The 23,989-nt window shown below is 39.6% G+C and overlaps 1 protein-coding gene across 10 annotated transcripts in view; it reads left to right on the top strand.

Moving 5' to 3' along the window:
• LOC104017783 (zinc finger MYM-type protein 4) overlaps positions 1 to 23,989 on the top strand; it is a 46,908-nt gene that overhangs the window by 5,523 nt on the left and 17,396 nt on the right. For 2 of the 10 annotated variants that reach the window (XM_087760790.1, XM_087760793.1), the window contains 16 exons: positions 7,445 to 7,487; positions 8,460 to 8,990; positions 10,579 to 10,646; positions 11,238 to 11,408; positions 14,229 to 14,307; positions 14,737 to 14,989; positions 16,862 to 17,036; positions 17,153 to 17,365; positions 18,683 to 18,833; positions 19,501 to 19,616; positions 19,747 to 20,019; positions 20,505 to 20,655; positions 20,930 to 21,102; positions 21,480 to 21,630; positions 23,267 to 23,407; positions 23,704 to 23,741. In XM_087760790.1, the coding sequence (XP_087616916.1) occupies positions 7,445 to 7,487; positions 8,460 to 8,990; positions 10,579 to 10,646; positions 11,238 to 11,408; positions 14,229 to 14,307; positions 14,737 to 14,989; positions 16,862 to 17,036; positions 17,153 to 17,365; positions 18,683 to 18,833; positions 19,501 to 19,616; positions 19,747 to 20,019; positions 20,505 to 20,655; positions 20,930 to 21,102; positions 21,480 to 21,630; positions 23,267 to 23,407; positions 23,704 to 23,741 (2,727 nt within the window). Of the gene's footprint in view, positions 1 to 838; positions 857 to 1,024; positions 3,213 to 4,664; positions 4,724 to 7,380; positions 7,488 to 8,459; positions 8,991 to 10,578; positions 10,647 to 11,237; positions 11,409 to 14,228; positions 14,308 to 14,736; positions 14,990 to 16,861; positions 17,037 to 17,152; positions 17,366 to 18,682; positions 18,834 to 19,500; positions 19,617 to 19,746; positions 20,020 to 20,504; positions 20,656 to 20,929; positions 21,103 to 21,479; positions 21,631 to 23,266; positions 23,408 to 23,703; positions 23,742 to 23,989 lie in introns of those variants that run through there. The other 8 variants (XM_087760791.1, XM_087760794.1, XM_087760796.1 and 5 more) reach the window with 8 other exon arrangements.

Below are 23,989 nucleotides of genomic sequence, written 5' to 3'. Positions count from 1 at the left end.
AAACTAATGTTTAGTTGTGTAAATTTAGGTGAGAAGAACCTGAGACACAAGTAGCACAACCGTACTGAGTTATTCCTACAGGAGAAATTTTGGTGTACTTGCTTTCTTTTATAGTTTTTTTAATAACTTATTTGTGTAGTTTTTTGAATCTTGATATTTGTTAAAAGAGTCTAAAAAGTAAGTGGAAAGATTTCATCTTTATTAAATGGTGCTGTTTGCTCAAGAAAGTTTTTATGAAATACAGTTTAATTAACAGGTCTTTATTATGTTTAATATTGCCTGGTAGAAGTTGTTATAGTGCGCTATGAAAAAATTACACTTTTTTTGTGGTTTTTTTTTTTTGGCGGAATTTCTGCTATCTAGAAACTTACCAAATTGATTGGTTAAATACATTTAAAGAAAGTTTCACTGGGGGGAGCATGCCTCTATAAGGCAAGCTTCACTGCCATCACTTATTTGCAGGCAGAAGAATCGAGCAGACGTGGGTCGGTATTTTTTACTGTCTCGCTGTGATAGTTGTTCATGTCCTTGCAGGCGTTCTGTGCAGTCAGTCTTGTTTGTTCATGTAACAGGGCAGTTCTGGAGTGCTCCATGAAGCAATCACAGGAGCTTTGCTGAGAGCTCTGATCACGTAGTACTAGTGTTTTTTCTGCCTGTTTTTACAGGTGTTCAGGCATTTCATTCTGAAGAGTCTTGGATACTTATAATATCTGCAAAGAACGTGGAACATCCAACTAAGCTGCCTATTGTAAGAACCACTTCTTCATAGGAAAAGAAAAAGTAGAAGCCAACCAGGGCAACAACTACAAGTGGGACTGGAATTGTAGCCACATGAAAGAGAGAAATGCCAATTTTTGTAAGGACAGGAGAGGAGAAAATCGTAGAACTGTACAGGAATGTGGAAGAGAAGTGGAACAGGCAAAAAGAAAGCCTGAGTTAGGAAGGTACTTTGAAGAATAAAGTAGATCACATGATTGATTGTTTTTCTCTCTTTAAGGACAGTAATAGTGAAATAGAGAGAACTGGATATACATACAGGCTCTCCAGTTTTCACCCCCAATTGTTGTTGGCACCAAACTGTTACGAGAAGGGAAAAGACTTGCAGTACCTAATGGTAGATGAGATGATTCACCAGTGTGGGTCTATTAACATACAAACCGTTCTGTGAAGGAGGGCTGATAATCCCTGCTGTGTTTATCAACAAGCAGAAGGTGCTACATTTATAAATTTTCCTGGTTTGCATGCAAAGCCATCTTGTAGGCTTCTTATTTGAGGACAAATTATAAGGAAAAGCAGACGACTTAGGTTTTATACATCTTTGACTTTCTTTAAAGATTAATTTACAGAGGGTTGGGGTTTTTTTTCCTATTAGTAACATAATTAGTAGCAAGCAATTAGTAACATGGTTAATTATCCTCTTGGGGGAGACACTGAGTACAGGGATCTTTCCGAGGTCATAGTACTGGTCCTCCACCCCAGATTGTTACCCTCATTGCTTCTTAGTTGTATTATATGGACTGGCTTTCCCTTAAAAGACATGGTGATGGCTCTCTCTTAATGAGCTACTCAGCTTCTGAGTTAAGGGGATTGCATGCTTTGCAGAACATAATGTGTAAATAGCTATATTTTGGAAACTTTGGCCGAAAGTATACGTTTGTAATCTGGAAAATGCTGTCTTTCTTGTGGGATGCTAAAATATGTAACTGACTGAAGTATTTGGTTTGGAATAATTGCTTGCTGAGTATCACAGCAGAAACGTATGTTGTTATGATATGGACCCTGCTCTGATTTTGGTGATTTTTACATCCATGTAACTTCAGTTTAGTTTTTCTGACTTACGCTGTGAGAAAGAGGAATTTTCCTAATTTCAGCTCACTTACAGATTTAGCGTAACCAAAATCCCAGTGTCAACAGTTGTTTTTAGTGTCTTAACCACCAATAGGAAAGTTCAGTGTGTAGCTGGGGGGGAGGTTTTGAGGGGAGAAGTTCTTTGTTTTTAAAAGGAAAACCTTTATTGTGGATGTCTTGGTTTGTTTGCCTGATGTGTGTTTTGTGTCTGTGTGTGTTTCTTAATTTGGAAAGCCCACACGTCTAGCAGGCTTCAGATCAGCACTGTGGTGTCTTTGTCAGATCATCAAACTGTGGTGTCTTTGCAAAAACCATTGCAAGGTAAAGCCTTCCCGTGTGGAGATGCTTCCTTCTCAAATCCATGGTTTTGTGGGCAGGTGGGAGAAGGGCTTGGATCCCCCTTTGGTTTTTGTAGGTAGAGATTAAAACCGCTGATCATTCAGAAAAAGTAAGGCATGCTGTAACTTTCTGTGTGTTTGACAGACTCATCTACTTGGCCCCGTATAGGTTGGTAAGAGTATGCAGCTTGTGTGTGCGTGTTTGGTGGATATGGAAACCGTAAGGTCGACAGGGGCTTTGTTTGGAATTGGCCTGTGAATATTCAGAAAACTCAGGAATGTTGGAAAAACTTGGGGGTAGAAAGAGGCGATACACTTACGTGCTGGACTGCTCCCCGTGATTTCTAGTGAATCATTCAGAATTCTAAAAATGCACAAATGAAATGGAAGCAGCACATGCCTAAATCTTCTTTCCTGAAACTTAAAAATCAAAGATGTGTAAGTAGGTGAGATGCAAGGTAAAAACATGTTTCTTGAACAGGAAGATAAGGAGCCACAAGAAACTGAAAAATGCCCACCTTTGTCTTTTTACAGGTATAGATGATTGTTTGGGATTTGCCTTTAAAAATAGCCATCATAGTATCCATTTAATTACCCTTAGACTGGAATAGTGATTAAAAATAATCATATGAAGTCTTGAGCATGGCTTAACTGCCCTCAAGGACACACCTCGCAAAATCTGCCAAGCTGAGGCTCTCCCTCTCCCCACATGCGGCTCTGGACCCATTCTCACCTATGAAGAGCAACGCGCGGCCCCCCACCAGCAAACCCCAGGGGTTCCGGGGGCACCGGGCCCCGCGTTGGCCCCGCGTTGGCCGGGGTGGGCGGTTGTCCGGCGCGGAGGTCCGGCGCAGAGCCGGGGCGGCTAGGGGGCTCTGCAGGCCCGGCACCGCACGCCGAGCTCTATGGCTCGCTTGACCCCGCCGGGTTCTCTTCCTGCCGCAGCGGTTCTTTTCCTGTAGCAGGTATCTGCAGCAGGCTGGCTCTTTGTTACCCTCTGCTCTTCCCTCCCTAGGTGCTCCGAAGGTACGAATCGTTAGGTCTGTCTATGTTTCGGTGGAAAGCAGCTCCGGGAGAGACCCGCTGCTTAATTCTGCTCGCGTTGCGCAGTTTTGCCGTAGCAGAGGTGCAGCGCGGCTGGCTGCCTGCCTGGCATCCCTTCCAGGGGTGTCATGTGTAAAAGGTCAGGGGATGCTTCCTGAGCTCACCGCACCTGGTTCAAGAATAGCAATTACAATTTAAATTACTTTTTTTTTTTTTAATGATGTCTTCCTTATCAGTTTAATGAATGCTGAAGTGGGGGGTTATGCTGTGTATATAGGGAGAAGGAAGCCGTACAGACAAGAAACTGAGAATCATCTCTGACTATTTTTAATTGCAGTTTTCTTAACATCTGCTTCCTTTCCACAGTTTGCTTATGGATGCAGTAAAACCTAGGATCAAACTTCAAAAGGCTTGCTAGAAAGATATGTGCCTGTGTATGTAAAGTTGTTACGTTGTTTTGTTTATTTTTTTTAAAGAAATTCTGTTTTGCATACAAAACAAGGTTGTAGCCATAGGCAGCGTCTCTGTTTATATTGCACAAAAATAATCTATTAATTGTTTAATTTAGGGATGCTATGGCAACTTTGAATGCTATTAAAGTATTGAACAGGGTTTTAGTTATTTCAAATCAGCACATTGTATTAAAGTGTAAACAGTGTCCTTCTGTCACCTGCTCCAAGCAAAGACGGGTTAGTGCTGAGGATGTAACACAGTTCCCCTACAGTCTAGTATACAATTACAAAAAATAGCCTAGTGGAATATTTTTTTTTGTAAAAGCAGTACTGTCTTTTTGTAAAGAGTCATTATTTTAAAGCAAAGCACATTGCTTCCAGGAATACCTAATTGTTTTGTCACCATTTCTGTATTCTTGTTTCATTTATTTATTTATTACAACCTGAGGAGGCAGAGCATTGCTTTGCATACAATGCTAGCTCATGAGACAGAGTCACTAAGAAAGATATATCCTAAAACATTTAAATTTGCTAATATCAAACTTAAACTGTTCTGTTTTAAACTCTTAGGGAATGCTCACTACTTAAAAGCACTTAAGTATCATTATGTTATTCTCTGGAAAAATATTAGCCAAAGTGATTGAATGAAGGTGTTTTAAAATATCATATTCTTGAGTTTTGTTTTACATCTGTAAGTGCGTTTTGAGGACTGTGTTGAGGAGTTGAAGCCTAGAGTATTTTAACAGAAAACTTTCTGTTCCTGATGCTTTGCATTCCGTAGTTATCTAGGACTTAATCTGGGATATTGAGGTGCCTCTTCTTAGGTCTGTCAAAAATGACCCATAGGAAATGCCATCTGATGAATCAGTTTCATGTTTGCCTCTAGAGTACTTCTGTTCCACTAATCACCAAATATTAAAAAATCTGAGCAGAAGAAATAAAGAGAATTAAGAGTGATGACGACTAATCAAAGGAGGAAGTATGAGCACTGGTGGGAGAGGGAATTGCCTTGCAGAAATGTCACAGAATAATACAGAAATAGTAAGTTGGGCATTATTACTTACATTTCTGTGTAATACAAGACCATAATCCAGTGAAAGCCAACTTATATCACTGATTAAGGTGATATATTTTTATGTAACTATTGATACACAAAGTTTCCTCCTGAGATGGCATTAAACAAGATTGTAATAGGATTCAGGAAGGGAATAGAAGTGTATATAATTGAGAGAATACCCCATGCTAATTCAGGAAAAAGGTATATGAGCCCTCATTTCGGGGCATAGTCGGGTTAGAGACTGTTATGGAATGAGTAATTTATTGGGGGGGGAGGGAGAGAGAGATTTATGTGTATATAGATACATATATATCCACACAAGCACACAAACACTTCCCTAGTTTCCTCTTTGGATTTACACCATGTGGGAGTTCTGATGCTCTTCACCATCAGAAACTAGATGGTGGCTTAGGTAATACTGCTGGTATCATCAGATGCTGAAGTTCTTGTTTTATAAGTATTTCCAATGGAAGCTTTTACCACAGACACAAATCTTCGTCTGTACCCCAAAACCTTTTAACGGAAGAAAATATTCAAGATGATCTCTTATTTTGATAGCCTCACAACAGAAAGAGAAAAGAAACAAAATAGTTAGGTTTTTTTTTTTCCTAGGATGACCTTGTGGTTGGGAAGTGTCTTGGGTTCCTGCCAGGTAGATTGTAAATGTTTTCCAACTTGTCCAAAATATTTATGGTAGTCCCTAATGCTCTCTTGCATGTGGCCCCTTGTGCTGCCTTGCATGTTGTTTCTTTGAATGGAACAGTTAGAGAGGTCCAGACTGCAAAAAGTATTCTTTTCCTAAGAACAATATTTCTGGTTTTTGTCACCTATTATTAAAGGATTTGTTATCACCAGAGGAGGAGGAATACCTAGGGTTTGGATGTATAAGGTAACCAGGATTGTGGTCCTAGAATACTTTCCCACAGGTACTATGGATCTCAAAAGAGTGAAAGAACTACTTTGATATAAACCTCCTTCAAGAAAAGGATGATCTAATGCTACATCTCAATTGAAAACTTCTCTTCCCCTACCAGCAAATTGTCTGAGACTTTCTTGGAGAAGAAAGCATTAGTGACGGGAAGCAAGAGAAGGATCAAGGAAGGTCAGCGTAGAGAAAAAGACCTAGGCTATTAGTTTTGCCTCCCAAGGCTTCATACTCTGATATTATTATCAAATGGCAACAAGTTCCTTTTTCTGTTCTTCTATAAAAACGGTACACCACCGCTATCCTTGTCCTCAGCATCTGGTGATAGCACTAAGTATATCCAGTATTTATGGGGATTAATTTTATGCTAGTGTAAACTTAGGTGACTGCAAGTGGACTTCTAGATCAGCATTAAACTTGCATCTCTGGAGACACTCCTAGGATCATTATAGCAGTAACAGAACTCAGGCCTTGCAAACCTTACTAGAAGGTGTTTCCTTACTCTTTTTTTCCTCTAGATAATTACAATGGGTAGACTTGCATCAGCCTTGTGGAAAAGTGTAACTTTTTTTTTTTTTCTTTTGGTTCTGTATTTCACTTTTCCAGCCTCAACTATGTGCTCGGAGAAGCTGGAAAGTTTTGGTGCAGTATCAAATTGTCTTGATACTCACAATGCTGGACAGGTCCTCACTATTCCATGTGTGTCAGATTAAGCTGAAGGAGCTAACTTGTCTTTGTAGACCTGCAATTGATATTGGAAAGAGACTGACGGACTTTTTGCCATCAGGTGAACGCTGGGACAATATGTTGTCATCCTTTCCCGGAGCTGGCTGCTACTAAACTGATAGTTCCCATCACAGTCCTGTGGAATATCAGATTCATCAACTAAATGACTTGAGTTAAATGAAATTAGAGATCATCCCTTTGCTATCAAATCCCGTTACTTCCCTTAAGATGGCTTAAGAATTAAAGTGTGAGCAGGATCTACCAGCAAAGAAAACGTTAGAGCTGAAGATATGGAGAAAGGAGAGATGACTTAAATGGATTGCTGTTATCTTTTAGGCAGAAAGGAAGGATGCTAATGAGTTGGACATTCTAAAGGAAGCTTTAATTATGCTGAGTGCGCATACTTCTTCAGACAGCATTCAAACATGCCATCAACTTTAACGTCTGTCAGGGAATGTTTCATGTAAACGGATGTTTTGTACAGCACTCGGAGTCATCGTCTGCTGCTTCTTTGGTTACGCTCGTACTGACACTCACTGTCTCGTTACTGTTAGGAGGTTAAGCATTACATTTCACCGTTCCTGGAAAGGGGACATTCCCTGTTAGAGAGACGAAACCTTTGGATCTGTGCAGCCCACGTCAGTGGAAGCTGTATATGCTGCTATTTTTTCCATTTATGATGTTCAGGGGAAATGAAGGCTCGTAGAGCATCAGAGAGGACAGAATCTATGATCTTGACCTGGTATAAGTATCTCATGTAGAAGTGAAAGTTTTGACATTCCCTTCCCTCCCCTCTCTCCTCCACCTTCTCTGGGAAGCAATGCTAATTCTAAATTTTCATTGTGTGTTTTTTCTGTGTACTTCTGAACTTGTTAGGGTAAATGTGACTTCTCAGCAGTGTAACAGTCTTAATTTGTAGAACTCTGCTTGGGGCAAGAAAGGAAGGAGGAGGAATTGTGATCCTTCTTGTTGATTTTGTTTTTTGATCAGATACTTTTTAGCAAAGTACGTGGCAGCTGACCAAGATAATGATACAGTGCTTTCCTTTTTACAGTTTGAAGATAAATCTGATGCGGTATTTGATATTACAGAAAAATGTAAGTATTTTTATTTATTTATATAAGGCCATAGTTTCACAAAATGCTTCTTAGAAGTATCATTACTGCTGAAAAAGACTATCTTGCCCTTCTCCTAGCCCTTGCTACTCATTCCCTCCCTGCATTGCTGTCCTGGTTTTGGCTGGGATAGAGTTAATTTTCTTCCTAGTAGCTGGTATAGTGCTGTGTTTTGGATTTCGTATGCGAATAATGTTGATAACACACTGATGTTTTAGTTGTTGCTAAGTAGTGCTTACACTAAGTCAAGGACTTTTCAGCTTCTCATGCTCTACCGACTGAGAAGGCTGGGAGTGCACAAGAAGCTGGGAGGGGGTGCAGCCAGGACAGCTGACCCCAGCTGGCCAAAGGGCTGTTCCATACCATATGATGCCATGCCCAGTATATAAACTGGGGGAAAGCTGGCCGGCGGGCCACTGCTCGGGAACTGGCTGGGCATCACTTGGCAGGTGGTGAGCAGTTGCATTGTGCATCACTTATTTTGTATATTCTTTTATCATTACTATCATAATTATTTCCCCTTCCTTTTCTGTCCTATTAAACTGTCTTTATCTCAACCCATGAATCTTACTCCCCCCCCACCCCACCCAGTTCTCTCCCCCATCCCACTGTGGGGGGAGTGAGTGAAAGGCTGTGTGGTGTTTAGCTGCCTGCCGGGTTAAACCACGACAGTTGCCTTCTCCACAAATATTATAAATGAGATGAATTGAAGTTAATGTTATTTCTTTCTTTGATTAGTTTTACTCAGTTCAGCTTCTGCTTCACTGAGTGGTGAGTGGGACAGAACTGTTTCTTATTTCAGCAATGTTTTATTAGTAATGTTGGCCCAAGAAGGCTTAGAATATTCAAGGAATTGCAGCATCAGACAGATTAGCGAAGGCCACTTACACTTCTCCTTTGTTACATATAAAGTTGGTGAATTTTCTGACTGTTGATGGTTTTTTTTCTCCCTAGGTGGTGAAATTCTGGATGCAGAAATGTCTGAGGACACTGACCACAACTTAACACCTGCCCTCGACAGCATATCTTACGGAATACAGAATCGAACAGGATCTGAAAACTCACTGCTGGATGATGATGATGATGATTATTTTCTGAACTCTGGGGATCTTGCAGGCATACCTGTTGTTGGGAGTGACAACGAAGATGATCAAAATTTCACTCCAAAAGACACTCTTTCTTCAGCGATTCATGATGAAGACCATCTGGAAGAGGGCAAGAGAGTTACAGAACATGAATTGGACAGTGAAAAGGAAATTCAGATTCAGAATGCAATCCAAAAGGATCTCACTTCACCATTTGAGCAGGGCCCTGTATTTAAATCAATTCGAAAAGATTTTAGCATAACAAGAGATAATGGCAAAGAGACTTTTTCAGCAAAGGACAAGAATAGAGAAGGACATTTCCAAGAACGTGAAAAACGGTTGGAAAAAATCCCTAAAGATATGGATTCTAGATTGAAAAGCAGTTTTCTTGACAAAGCAGGTAACTGTTGACATCGTAGACCTGGCTACCCAGCAAAGAGGAAGAAAGAACTAGACAGAAATTAGCAATAGGGCTAGTTATTAAAAACATCATCTTGTTGAAGAGAATATGCATAGCTGTATGTAGGGAAGCATTTTATAAAGAACCCTGAAATACAACAAACTCTGTATTAGGACTAGGATTTGCAAAAGGACCTGGCAGCATTAGGGGGGGGGGTCTCATCCTCCACAGCTTGTTTCAAGGCCTCAACATATCCTTTGTTGTTGTGGTTTACTAAACCAAGCTGGGTGACAATTCAAGCTTCCTTTTGTTTTTTCTCACTGATTTTTATAGACCTTGGAACTCCTGAAAAGAAAAGATGACAAAGTTTAGGTTAAGTTGGTGGCCAGGAAAGATTTTTTTGAGCAAAGTACCAATTCTTCATTGATGTATATGTATTTAAAACAATATGCATTTCATAGTAGCATGATGGAAAGGTTTGCTAGAAATGTGTGAGTGTCTGCAGGAAGTCAGCCAGGGAGTAACTTGAGATCTGCTTGTCCTGGGAGGCTGCTCTCCTTCTTCCTCAGATCCTTGCGTCTTGGACTTTGTCCAGCCAACATGGAGAGAACCAGAGATGCCTGTAATCCATTCCTCATTTGAGGGAGCCTGACAGTCACCAGTAGTCTTGCTGCCCACACACCTGGTTTTGACTTCCCAGGCTCTGAAAGTTACAGTAGAACAGTGAATGAAGGAGTTCAGGCTGGAACATGCGATTTAATTTTATTCAGAAGACTGTATGGAGAGAGGGTAGGGCAACGAGTGAGAGCCTCCTGGCTACTTGTTCGGATTCACAGCTTACAATTCTGATATTTAAACTTTGTATGTTTAGTAACAGCATCTTAAAATCAGCACTTCCAGGTTCCATAAATTATAGAGAAACATTATGGATGTTTTTAAAATAAAGAAGAGTTTAAAATGTCTCTTTACTTTTACCTTCAGGTAGAAATCGAGTGAAGAATATTTCTGTGCAAAAGATGTATTTCAGAAAATTGTAAATACCTGCAGTTATAAGATTGTGGCTGAAAGCTGTGTAGCCTCAAGTAGAGTAGTCAGTAATTGAAACAGCAATAGTAAATGCTCATAGGCAGCATCCAGTATCCAGACAAATCCAGTATTTTCAAAAAGATACATGCTAAAAAAGCATAAGCTACTGTTTCCTGAGAAGGGGGGAAGAGGCAAAAGACCAGAACCGCAAAGAAAAGGATGAAGGTTGTTGCTCTGAAAAATATTTTCTGATTTAAATGTCGAAACGTGGCAGAGTTCAGAACTCACTGGGGTGGAGAAAATTCTGAACGAACAATTCGCCTCAGAATTTTACAACCGTTTTGCTGGAATGGGAAAATAATGACCCAATAGAATAATAAAAAATGTCAATTCTCTTTAAGGATTACCGTCTTATTTGCAGGGAGGAGGAAGGGAGTAGTTTAATGCTTCTGAGGTGCTGTCAGACTATGGGGTTGGGGATCCGTATGAGACTCTAGATAGTTTTAAAGGAAATGCGTTGGAATCTGTATTCATTTATATTTAATGTATATGTTTTCCTCAGTTCATAATCAAGTAGAAGAAACATTACGGACGCAGTTAGCGCCACAAACTCCAGAAACTAACTTCAGGGTAAGCTATAGATCTTTCAAACACTTTTGCAAGTGCAGCGATATACTGGAATAATTCAAAATACGTATTTTGTATTTGAGTGTAAATTTGAGTATCAAGAAAACTGATCTTCTGACTCTTAGACATCTTTGCTACTTAAACAGTGCATATAATTTTGTAAAATTTTGCTGACCCTCTCTTTGGATTGAGGATTCTTTTGATAGCCACTTTCATGTTCAGCATGGTCTGACTGACTGGTGAACCGAATCTAGACCTGGATGCATCCTTCTGACCTGCTGCCTTTTTTCCAGATGAGACAGGGAACAGCTGTATCAACAGGAGACACTGCCCCAACAGCCGAATGCCCCTACTGACAACAACTTAGAGAGCTGGGTGGCTTCTGCTTTGTCCAGAGGAGTGAAAAGGATTGGGGGTGGGATGACAGAGGGTGCTGCAGGGAGGTAGAGGCAGCAGCTGCTGCCCAGCATTTCTCCCACCTTCCAGTGGCAGGACCCATTTCTCTTGGTCTGCAACAGAAACTCCCCTTGGTAGCAGCCCAACTCCTAATGGCAGATGCAGGAGGGTGAATTCTTTTTCATATTATTGTTTCAGGAGTCTAGCTACCTATTTTCTAGTAAGGAATCTATTGGACAAGAGCTGGGGAATTCCTTTGCACCAAATATTAGAATTAAGGAGGAGCCTTTGGATGACGAATATGATAAAGCTATGGCCCCACAGCAGGGACTATTAGACAAAATTAAAGATGAACCTGATAATTCCGAGGTAAGTTTCCCATTGCATTTCTCATTTTGGTCTGACAGCTGACCGCATAAGCTGGACGTAAATTCAGCAATTTATTTGGTTTGTTGACCGAAATTTAACTTGAAGAACATAGTTTAGTAGAAGGATTTTTCCCTCTTACACTACCATGAAACCCAAACCCCCAACTTTTTGATGTCATGTTACCATGTCACTGAAAATGTTTTGCTTTTCAGTTAGAGACAAAGCAAAGTGCTGTAAAAGTTTCATTACGAAATCTGTGGCAACATAGACACTTTATCTCAACTCGGTCTCACTAGGAAATAAAATGTAAATCATGTTTTACTGAGTATTTTGTGGGTTGTCACAGTTAGAGATGTGTAGTTGAAACAGTGCTATTCCTAGTACTTCCCTCTTAAAGGTTATCTTTGCGAGCACAGTGGTTCGTTGTTTGTTCTTGCTTTAAATTAACACTTAGAGGTTTTACCTTAGCAAAATATTTAAATACATACGTGTCAGTGAAGTCAATTTAAGCGTGTGTCGAAGTGACTTTCTCATTTGAGACTGACATTTTTTATGACGATACAAGTAAAAAGTTCAATACTTGCAAAACGGAGAAAGTCTGAGCTATGGATTGAGTGGTGCTGGGGCAAGGATTGCTGAGCTCGAACCAGTCTCTTTGCCACTGGTTTGCCGTGTGACACCAGGGAAATGATCTGTGTTGCAATTCCTGTCTCCTCACTGCTATTTTTTGGGTTACATGCCAAACTTTACGTGCAGTTAAAGGTGGGCAAAACTTCCCAAGGTGATTCATCCCACTTGCATCGCCACTAGAGCGCTGGTGTTCTTGTGCAGGCATTAGTTTTTCTAGCATCATTCTGTGTACTTCTGCTATACCTCCTCTTCTCTCTGGGCCTGTCTTCCCAACATTTTTTCTTCTTTTCCCATAATACTCTTGGCTCAATAAAATAAAGAAGTAAACTAAGTATTTGAAACTATTCAGATTTCACTGCCCTTCGATTGTTCACTATCCGTGAGATTGTTTGGGTTTATTTTTCTTTAAGCATATATGATGTCAAACCGTGTGTAGGTTAGTTAAATCTGTCTATTCTTTTGTCCTCCCAAGATGGCATCTGCTGTGTGGATTTGTGGGGAATGCAATGCAAGATGTCTGTGGTTATCAGAGATCATATTAATAAGTAAAAGTGAAGATTTGAAGAATTTAAGTATCAAATATCATGTTCTTCAAAATATTAATTCCTGGAGTAAAATCCTGTAGTTTTCAACTCTGCCTGATACTGGAAAAGTATGAGAACTGATGAAGGTCCATTTTGTTTTGCTTTAGATTGGAATTAATGTGGGGTTTTTTTGTTTTTTTCATGCATCCTGAAAGACGAAAGCATTTCTTGCTGTAACCGATAGTTGGAGCTGAAGGTTCTTGGCTTTCAACACTGTTACACTGCTGTGAAACTACACTTGATCATGCACAGTTGATGTCAGGATTTGCCTCCATTTCTCTTATTAGTATTGACTAAGGATAAAACTGCAGTTAAAATGCTTAAAAAACTGTTTTTCTGCAAATAACTAGTTTTTAAATTGTAATATTAAAAAAGACATGCTGCGTTAAAACCCGTCATCATAGCATGCCCATACACAGCTTAAAACGTCTCTTACTTGAGACTTGAGTGTTTCTGTCTGATGGTTCACATGATGAACGAAAACCATTGCCCGTTCTCCTGGGAAACCTGTTGAGAAATAGTTCGATTGTCCTAGTATCGAAACTTGTAATTTTCCCACAGGAGCAAAAGAACTGTTAAGTTTTAGCATATATTATGTGGATGTTAGTGTGTAATTTTAGGAGACGGCTTACGATGAGGGAGCAGTCCACTGCCACTGAAAAGGGAGAGCTTAATTTTGCTTAGTGATTTTGAATTGGCTTACCTTGCAGCCAGACTGCAACTGTGAATTTAGCTCAGTCATAACATGACATCATGCCCTCACTACTCTCAAATGACTGTAAGTCGGTTAAATCTTATCATCTCTGTAGTTCCAAGAGATTATGCTTTTCAGCCTATTAAGATTTCCATGTAGAGTGTTACAAGCTGCTTTATGGTTCAGATTTCTAGGGAGAGCACGGGCAAGAAGCATGGCGTCACAGTATGAATAGCTGCTGTGGAGTAAGCTCGTAATTTATAGTATGTCAGCTATTCCACAAGCGACTGTCTGTAGGGATTTTCTCATCCTGTAGAAAGTGTGAGGTTATTTCCCTGTCACTGAAGCCAGTCTAAGTCGGGACTGTGATGGTCTGGCTCTAGTGGTGCCAGCTTTGATCTGCTGCGAAGCTTCACCTTAAGGCTCCTCCAAGGTACTTAGCTCACGGTTACGTACAGAATGCTTCTCACCATCTAGGTCCTAGTCTCTGTTTCATTGTTATCGTCTATGAATGTGGAGATAAAGCTTGTTTCACACAGTAGGGGCAAGGACTGCAAAGCACTTCCAGATGGAAAGTTTGCTTGAGTAAAGCAGAGATTTCTCTTCAGCTTTGGCTGGCTGAATTCTGAGGTGTCTTGGAGTGCGGCTGGAAACGGGAATGCACCGGGCGGCCGTGCTTTTCCATTTCTACACGACACCCTCGGTTGTAGTTTGCTGTGAACCTCTGAGCAGGTTGTGTGTGTGGTGCTCATACAGCAACATCTGTAAACCTGGCCTTTGGAGCAGGCTTAGGAGACTCACTCTTGTCTTCCTGGACTTAAGATTCAATACAGCATTATGAAAGCATGGAAATCATGTAACCTGTTATTACATGTGTGTATTTGTTCTCCGTTTCCTTTCCCTTTGTTTTAGGAGTACGGCCAACAGCCGAAAACTCAGGAAGGGGAGCTGAAAATCAGTGCTGTATTTTCAGTCAGTGGCAGTCCTCTTGGTAAGGAATAGGCAAGACTAACTTTATTTAAACCTGTAAAATATATCACCTTTGCAAATAGTCTCGCAGGTTATTCTGCATTTCGTTTCCTATGTCTGACCCAAGTAGAAAAAAAAAAAGCTAGTTTGTTTTAGAGACAATGAAATTCAGAGATTGAGAAATAATTGTATTTTTGAGGCAAATTGAATGTGAAAGGGGTGTTAAAAGTGCATTCTCAGTCTTAAGAGTAGTTGAAACAATCTACTATGCAGAAAACCAGCACAGTGCACGTATTTATGGAGAGTTCATCTGCTATTTAATTCTCCGTTAGACCCTGACAACCCAAATGAAGTCTTAAGCTTTGTGCTTGCCCCCCGCACAGAAGTGAATTATGTGTCATACATATATAACAGTTACTCTATGTTTTCTCTGTGGTTTTTTCTTTTTTAGCTCCACAGCTGTCATCAGGTTTCCAGCCTGCTGTGGCATCCTCTGGCATGAATAAAATGCTTCCTTCAGTTCCAACCACAGCTGTTCGGGTTTCCTGTTCTGGCTGTAAAAAAATCCTGCAGAAGGGGCAAACCGCATACCAGAGGAAAGGCTCTACCCAGCTCTTCTGCTCCACACTGTGCCTCACTGGATACACTGTTCCAGCTTCTCGCCCACCAGCTTCTACCAAGAAAACCTGCTCAAGCTGCTCAAAGTAGGACAGTGTTTTAATTTGTTCTAGTAATAACTGATATTCAAGCAGATAATGAAAGGCTTCGATTCTCCTTTTACGCAACATGCTGTTTTCTGTAATGCCTGCTTCTGTAATGCTTCTCTTCAAAAAATCATGGCCAATACTGTTACTTGTTAATTGGTCTGTCTGCTTTCAGTACCATTTTGTTAATTGGATTTTACATACACATAGATTTAAAAGCCTCTGTTGTGAAGTGTGCATCTTATCTTTTTTTAATTTAAATGAGCCAAATACTAAAAACTGTATTTCAAAAGGTACTACACTTTCCTGCCATTTTAAAATGTTGTTGCACTCTCAAAACCACTAACAAGAGTACATTTTCAAAAAATACTTTATGTATTATTTCTTCTAGACGAAAATAGATTTACTGAACCCTGTAAAATGAAATAACACATGGGTAAATTAATATATTTGAGGCAGGATATTTCCTGATATTCTAAAAAAAAAAAATTAACTTTCCAGTCTGGCTCCATTCTGTGAGCTTAGATGTCTGTCAAAATATGTCACTGCTGCTGTTATTTCATGGTGCTAAACCTTCATAAGAGGTAGAGAAAGTAAATTTATTAAGAATTGAGTTTTTCAGGTAGTTGGGGTTTCAGCACCTAAATCAGCTACTTTCTACCTAGGCCTAGAGTGGAAAGGTGAGGTTTGCTTTTGTGAGCCTACTTGGAAAAAATTCTTTAGCAAAGAAGATGTACATTTTCCACGGTCCTGTTGGAAACACAGGCCTGAATCTTCAGCCCTAAAAACATTTTAATTATTGATTTTTTTTTCATTGGTATTATTATCTCCAAATTAGCAAAAGGAGACCTTTGTGACTAGCTCTTTCAGATGTCATATTACTATACCATAACTTGAGGCAAATAAATAACTTTGCAGACTGATTGTGCTACAGTCTGTTTATAGAGCAGAATTATTCATATGTATTATTTTTAGTTATGAAAGTTACTTTGCAAAAGGAATGCTGCTTTGTTCATCATTTCTTCAACAACAAATTTATTACTCTTGGTTTTACAAGGTCAGCTGAACTTAAACTTGAGACTTCAATTAATTATTCTTTTCACTTGCTGTCGCAGTGTGAAAAGGCCTTGTAATAAAGTTTAGCAGTCTTGGCTGCAATTTGTATTTATTCTGTTGAAAAATGGTTTACCTCTGACAAGACAAGTGAGAAGGAGGCATCCTTCCAACCAAGAAAATTATATAAATATTTCCTCCTAGGTTTTTGACTTAAGGGCTTTGAAACTTTTCTGTGAATGACTGTTTCAAAAGAGAGAAGAAATAAGGAGAAAGGTCAGTTTGTTAAATCCAGCAACAAGTAAACAAAACTGTAGGCGGGAGATAAGAGGTGGAAAGTTACAATACTAGTCAGACCGTTTGAACTGAACTAGGCGGTGATTAGAAATTGTGAGCTTTCATTTTTCCCTTTTTTTTTCCCTACCCCATTATGATTGGTATTTTCATTGTTAAAGAGAATTATTCCACATATCCTGCTTTCTAAATATTTTTTTCGTAAAGACTGTGCAAAACAGTTATCTTTTCCCAGTTTCTTTTGAAAAGATTTAATGATACAGCTTGATGTATTTATAGGGCACTCCTAAGTCCATGTCCAAAATGTTTCACAAAATATCTACTTGTGAATTGTACTTCTTAGCTATTTTCCTAAGAGGAAAAGAAACATGAAGTCAGATACTTAGATCAGCAAAAAGAAAAGCTTTAAATTAAATGAATCCACCCTCTTCTAGAGAATGTTTAGTCTGCAGAAAAAGAAAGCACAGCAAGTTGACATGAAACCAACATTAATTCTTTATCTCTTTGTTTTTCTTTTTTCCATAGAGACATTCTAAATCCAAAGGATGTAATCACTGCCCAGTTTGACAATACAAACTCCAGTAAGGATTTCTGTAGCCAGTCATGTCTTTCTACATATGAACTGAAAAGGAAACCTGTTGTTACTATTCATACTAACAGCATTTCAACCAAGTGCAGCATGTGCCAGAAGAATGCAGTGGTAATTACAAACTTCTTTTTCATTTGATTTTCCTTTAGATCAGGACAACGTGATAGCTCAGAGATGAACATACATATTCTTTCTATTCTTGTTATATATTCTTTCTTTTCTTCCAGATTAGACACGAAGTGAATTACCAGAATGTTGTCCACAAGCTCTGCAGCGATGCCTGCTTCTCCAAGTTCCGCTCAGCTAACAACTTGACCATGAACTGCTGTGAGAATTGCGGAGGATACTGCTACAGTGGCTCTGGCCAATGTCACATGCTTCAAATAGAGGGACAGTCAAAAAAGTTCTGCAGTTCGACATGTGTGACAGCATACAAGCAGGTATATTTTGACAGAATATTAGAAATATGTCTTTGATTTTTAAGAAACACCGAATTTATTAGTAGATTATTTCAGTTACTGTCTTGGTCTAAGGTAACTCCTTTTGCCATTTGCTGCTTAATCATTGCCCACACATGTTGGCTCTGTTTCCCCTACCACTGAACCGGCTACCAGAGTATTCCAGTGTGAGAGAAGACGCCGTGGGACCACTCAGCAGCAGTCCACTGTGACTTTTTTCAGCCTTTGAGATGCTCCCTGTTTGAGTATTCTCTATTAAATTGTAGCATTTAAATTAAGTGGAGAGGAAAAGCAATAATTAGTTGATAATTTTGGTTTTAATTTTTAAACTTAATATTCTAATTTTGATTATAGTGGAGCCTCTTAAAGAGCTGAGCAGTTGAGAGAACTTTAATTTATTATAATAGCTGAACTATTTTTGACTGACTTATTTTAATGCAATTACTTTAAGGAAAATTGCCCTCTGATAAGATAGTGTAACTTCATTTTGTGACTTGACTCTGCTGCCCCATTATTCAGGCCACTTAGGCCAAGAAAGGCCTAATGAATTAAAAAAAAAAAAAATCTGGTAAAAGTATTTCGTCCAGGAAATTACCTACAACATTAGTTGTCCGCTGAAACAAATCTGGAAATTAAATTAAATAAGCTGGAAAGGAGAGGGATTTCATGCTGCTTTTGCATCTCACATCAAAACCTCATATATGTTAGTCTTCCTGAAAATACAGTATGTTCAAAGCTTTTAAGTCTTATCTATTTTTTATTGATTTTTAAACAGCATTCAATTCAATTGCCAGATACATTCTGATAGCTCCTGGGGTTTTGTGGGTGAGAGAGGAACCTCCTCCTCTCCATTTCTTTTCTCATCTGTTAAATGGGAATATTGCTTACATACATAGCCGATGTATTAAAAATCATAAGCAAAACGTTGCTTCTCAGCAAAAATATTGACATCGTCTGATCCAAGGTGCTTGGTACATGCTATTACAACACGTAGTGGTGTTTGCACTAGGAGGCCTTCGCCCTGACAGCCTCGGTACTGTTTAAACTGGCCTGCAAAGGTAGCACTTACCCTGAAGGAGAGACAGCCCAAGTCTCAGGTGGTCAAAGTGTGAATACAGCAAGCATACTGGAGAACTCAAATAAGTATATCTGCATCATAAATAATACAGCTGTAAAATAAGTGCTGTTTCAAGTGTACTGGCAGTCCCTTTTATACGTGTTTTATATGTTAGTGATTAATTTCCAGGTTAATAAAAATACTGAGTTTCAAATGAATGATGGATTTCCATGTTTCCACAGAAGTCAGCTAAAATTACGCCTTGCACACTGTGTAAATCTTTGAGATCTTCAGCCGAGATGATAGAGAGCACAAATAACTTGGGAAAAACTGAACTGTTTTGCTCTGTTAACTGCTTGTCGGCATACAGAGTGAAAATGGTTACTTCTGCAGGTAACTTTATCCTTTTCCTTCTTTAGAAGCGTAATTTCACGTAGCTCATATCCGAACTTAATTTGTCTTGAAGTTTAAGGCCGATGCTCTTTGGGGGCGGGGGGTGAAAAGTGGCTTTTTTTTTTTAAAGGGAGGTGCTGAGATGAGAACATAAGGACTTCCTACCATAGATGAACCTAACAGTGACAGTACAGCCATTTCAGCTTTGGGTTTAGAGAGTTTGAACATGATAATAAACCTTAATCTATTTTCTGCTCTCGCAAGTGCAGCTGGTGGGTTTCCCAGCTAGACAAATCCACTTCTGTGGACATAGCCATACCACCGCTGTGACTATTCTGCCCCTTGTTCTCCAGGGTGATTAGCGTAGTTACCTCTGCCTACTGTTGCATTAAGCTAGGCAAACATACTCTCAGCTATTTTTCTTGTAAAATAGAAAAATGCTTACTGACATCCTAGGGATACTGGGAGATTAATTAAAGCATCTGGCAAGCAACAGGCACCGCAGCTGCAGTGTCTGCTTCTGAATCTGTAGAAACTTCATCTTGGGCTTCTGTGTGTACCTTGGCTTGTCATTCAGATACTCTGTTTTTGTATGCACAGGGCAAAATTATCTGCAATACAACTTAATGTTGCATAAATCACTTTTTCTTCTCTGTTTCACCCTCAGGTGTTCAAGTTCAGTGCAACAGCTGTAAAACTTCAGCAAACCCTCAGTATCACTTGGCTATGTCAGATGGGAGCATACGCAATTTTTGCAGCTACAGTTGTGTAATAGCTTTTCAGGTGTGACATCTAGGATTTCTTCTTAGCTGAATTAACAGAATAATAAATTGATGGTGTAAATATCTGGGATGTCGGGTAAAATATGTCATATTGTAAAATAAAGTCTGTTCCTCAATTTGCTTTCCTGCAGAATTTGTTCAACAAGCCTGCAGGAATGAACTCCTCAGTGGTACCTCTGTCGCAAGGTCAAGTCATTGTAAGCATTCCCTCGGGGGCAACGGTATCAGCAGGTGGCACCACCTCGACCGTGTCCCCCAGCTCCATGAGCAGCTCAGCTGCAGCTGGTCTACAGAGGCTGGCTGCCCAGTCCCAGCAAGTCACTTTTGCCCGCCCTGTTGTAAAACTCAGGTGTCAGCACTGTAACAGATTGTTTGCAACCAAACCAGAACTGCTTGACTACAAGGTAAGAAAGGTTGGGGCTTTTCAAGCTCATATTTCTCAACAGAAACCCAAGAAATTGTAGCTTATGTGCGGTGGTCTGTCAGTACTGCTCTGTTGCTTACTATGACCTGCTATGGAGGAATTTGGAACTGAATTTGGTATCATTTAACCATTACTAAAATTAACACTGATACTAGCTCTTTGATCTTAAAAACAGAAAACAAACCCTCCAAAAAAAACAATTGATTGCCTGGCTAGATAAGCACATTCCTGATTCTTGGTCCCAGAGATGATCCTTTTAATTCTAGGACAAAGCACATTGTTGAGGGCTTTCTGCAGAAAATTGTGCTGTTTTTGTAATAAAGCTAAATGGGGAGACTTACTCACCAGTGCTGTCTGTTGTTGATTTCCAAGGGCGTAAATATGCTTCTGAGTTTTTATTAACAATTAAAATGTATTATCTGGGATGTGAAACATTGAAACCAAAACATTCTGGCTGTGTTGCAGGGTAAAATGTTCCAGTTTTGTGGGAAGACCTGCTGCGATGAATATAAGAAGAGGAGCAGTGTAATGGCAATGTGTGAATACTGCAAAATTGAGAAAATTATCAAGGAGACAGTGCGATTCTCAGGCATAGATAAGCCATTCTGTAGTGAAGGTAAGAAAGGAAAAGACTGTGTCTCAGACAAATCAAGTCTGAATGTTTTGCCTTAAAATTATTGGTGATACTAAGAGAAACCTAATTGTTTTAGGTTAGAAAACCATTTTTTTAGGTTTAGAAACACAGAACTTTGTTCACACTTTACATTTTAATGGTATGTTTCAACAAATTATTACAGACATAATGAAATATAAGAGCTAGAAGTGCTGAGCAAATGTTGTTTTGATATTGAAGAATGCTTTTGTTTTCTGGCTATTTTCTCTTCTTTTAGGTTGTAAACTGCTCTATAAACATGACTTGGCTAAGCGCTGGGGAAACCACTGTAAAATGTGCAGTTACTGTTTACAGACTTCCCCCAAACTGGTCCAGAATCACTTTGGGGGGAAAATGGAGGAATTTTGCTCAGAGGAGTGCATGTCTAAATTCACAGTTTTGTTTTACCAGGTAAGCAATATTCTCACATAGCATCCTCTAGAATATAACGTGTTAGCAAAACCGTTGTGCATGAGGAGCTATGTGAACTACCTGTTCTACACAGTTGACTTCTGTGTCCACGGGATATATTACATACGTGTGAGAGACGAGTAAATCCTTCTTAACTTTTGAGTACCAGTTTTCTGTATAGAGAAAACCTAATATGGGTTGTGGGAAGACTGACACCGCATGTTCTGCAGCTTTGTGTTACACTGCAAAAATGATGCACTCTTACAGGTTTCTTTACACTATATTTGCTGAGCAGGGTGCAAAGAGGTTTTTATACACATACTCTTTGTTGCTGTTTACACGTGTGTTTAATTTCTCCCTCACTCTTGTTTTCCTAGATGGCAAAGTGTGATGGTTGTAAGAGACAAGGTAAACTCAGTGAGTCCATGAAATGGCAAGGGGAGATCAAGCATTTTTGCAATCTGCTTTGTATTCTGTTGTTCTGTAATCAGCAAAGTGTTTCTGACCCTCCACCCCCGAACAACACAGGTAAAACAGGCTGGGAATAGTATTGTCTTTTGGTGTGCATGACAGTGATATGAACATTTATTAGGAAACTCGATTCAGTGAACTTTTTGAGATATATCCTCTACTGGGGGGTTTGCCCATTGCCATTGAATGGGCTCAGTTTTAGATCTCTCTCTTACTTCAGACAATTTCAAACTTCTGCAGGTATGAAATGAGATTGCTTCATATACCAAACCTAGATTGTGATTTTAAAGAAAATGAAACAAAAGCACTTACTTTTCAATCACTTTCATTAGAAAAGGCCCATTTTATTAGGGTAAAATGTGTTGACATCTATTGAAGACATGTTAAATACCTAGCTTGTCTCCGGTACTTGATAAGACATAGCCAGATACAGTAGAATGTTAATGTTCATTTAACAAAAAAAAAATCAAGCGGTGAAATTAGGAGACTTAATGGTTGTAAACACAGACTTCCATATATGAACTTAAAATAGCCAGTTCTGTGTAGTCTGTAGGCATACGAAGAGTTACCGTTTCTATGTCATTAAGTGCTGATTCGTAAAGTATCATCAATGGCAAGATTAATGTGCGCTGTAGCTGTTTCCTTGCTCATTATTTTAGCAGATGGAATGGGAAGGAGGGTGGGAATGAAGCCCACAGGAATAGGAACTGTGAGTTTCTGTAGGGAATGAAATGCAAAGGGAAGAAAGGAAGAAAGGCCCCCAAAGACAGGAAGAGGAAGCGAAACAAAGGGCAGAAATAGCACTGATCCTAAAGAGGGGCATAATCTCCCACTGAGTGATGGTGACTGCAACAGTAAGGTACCCAACAAGCAATAAAGAATATTAACTGGAAGTTTATAATAGGCACCAAGCCATATTCAGCTCTTCAACTTTTTGCGCATCTGCCGCTTACATTGGTGGGAGCTGTTTTCCCTGATTAAGAGTAATATATAAGTAACTTTATACTTTCAGGCTGTAACTATACCACATGATATTCCTGGTCTTGCCAGTACATTTGGCTGTTAGTAAGGACAGCAAAATGTATGGTGGGCCTGCTTCTCCAGAAGCATGCCTGCAACTTCAGCTGAGGCAAGTGTGCAGTGCCTTTGCAAAACTGGGCTCCAGGCATCTCTCTGAACTGGGGGCTGCCAGGATAATGCAGTGCCTCAGAACAGTATTTTTTGATGAAATGGTGTAATTCATGGTAACATGGTAATGGATGGTGCTTTCAAATGGAAAGAACCTAAGAATTCCTCTAACTGTGAGAGCCTCATAAAATTCACCTCATTCATTATCTGTCAGGATCTCAACTGTCTCCTATACCACGTATGTTCGGTACTGAGCACAGTGAGGCATCCAGTCCTCTTGTCTCCTGAGTGCTGCTGTAATACACATACTATTACAAAGTGAAAGCTGCTTTCATACTATGGTGAACTTTTGAAATGTTTCAGTGACTGGGAAACAGCTTAAGTTTGCTTGTGGAACCAGCTCCTATTTAAACTGAAACGCTGCAGTTTGACACCTACATTCCCTTCTCGAACAGCAGGCTTTTTCATTTGGTGATAAATCTGGAGGGTGGGTGTTGTTTCAGAAATGCTGTTTTATAAATTATCTTACTGCTTATTTTAGTTTTCTTCTGTTCACTCTGTCCAGCAAACCTTTCTATGGCACCAGCTTCCTCATCAGGCCCTCCTTCTTTGAGAAAGGACTCAACCCCTGTCATAGCAAATGTGGTGTCCCTTGCAAGCACCCCTGCTGCCCAGCCTACGGTTAACTCCAACAATGTTTTACAGGGTAAGACTGCTGAATATGATGCCTGTATTTTTAAATCTCTATTCCCGAACATCTATATTTGTTCAGGGATCTTTTCCACTGAGGACCACAGCCGCTTCTTCATTGTGCTTCACATCAGTGCAGATGGTTACAGTTTTGTCCTTCCTTTAACTAGGTATAAATAATGACTTAAATTTACGTACATACACCCGGCAATGGGGTTTAATGGGAATTCTTTTTCTTGACCTTGCCAGAATATGGGTTATGGTCCTTGATGATAAGTACACAGACTATTCTTGTATGTTTTTTCTTCACAGGTGCAGTCCCTACTGTGACAGCAAAAATAATAGGAGATGTAAGTTTTACGAGAGACTCTTTTTCTCACTTTCGCCCAGATTGTATCAATAACAAGTAAAGTATCCAAGAATTTTGCACCGTCATTTTGTAACTGCTTTTCCTGATTGTGGTTGGGATTTAAAATTCATCCAGCTTGCAGATGCATTTTTTAAAACGGATAGAAGTTTTATGGTATAGAAGTCCTTTTGTGTCCACGGACAGATTGATCAGATGTTTTAAGACAAAGCTTGTCAAATGGTAGCTCTT

This window comes from Nipponia nippon, unplaced genomic scaffold, assembly GCF_047370975.1.
Source record: "Nipponia nippon isolate SJK-2023a ecotype South Korea unplaced genomic scaffold, ASM4737097v1 scaffold_23, whole genome shotgun sequence".
NCBI lineage: Eukaryota > Metazoa > Chordata > Aves > Pelecaniformes > Threskiornithidae > Nipponia > Nipponia nippon.
Note: the sequence above shows the minus strand (reverse complement) of the source record. Positions and strands in the feature narration are given on the sequence as shown.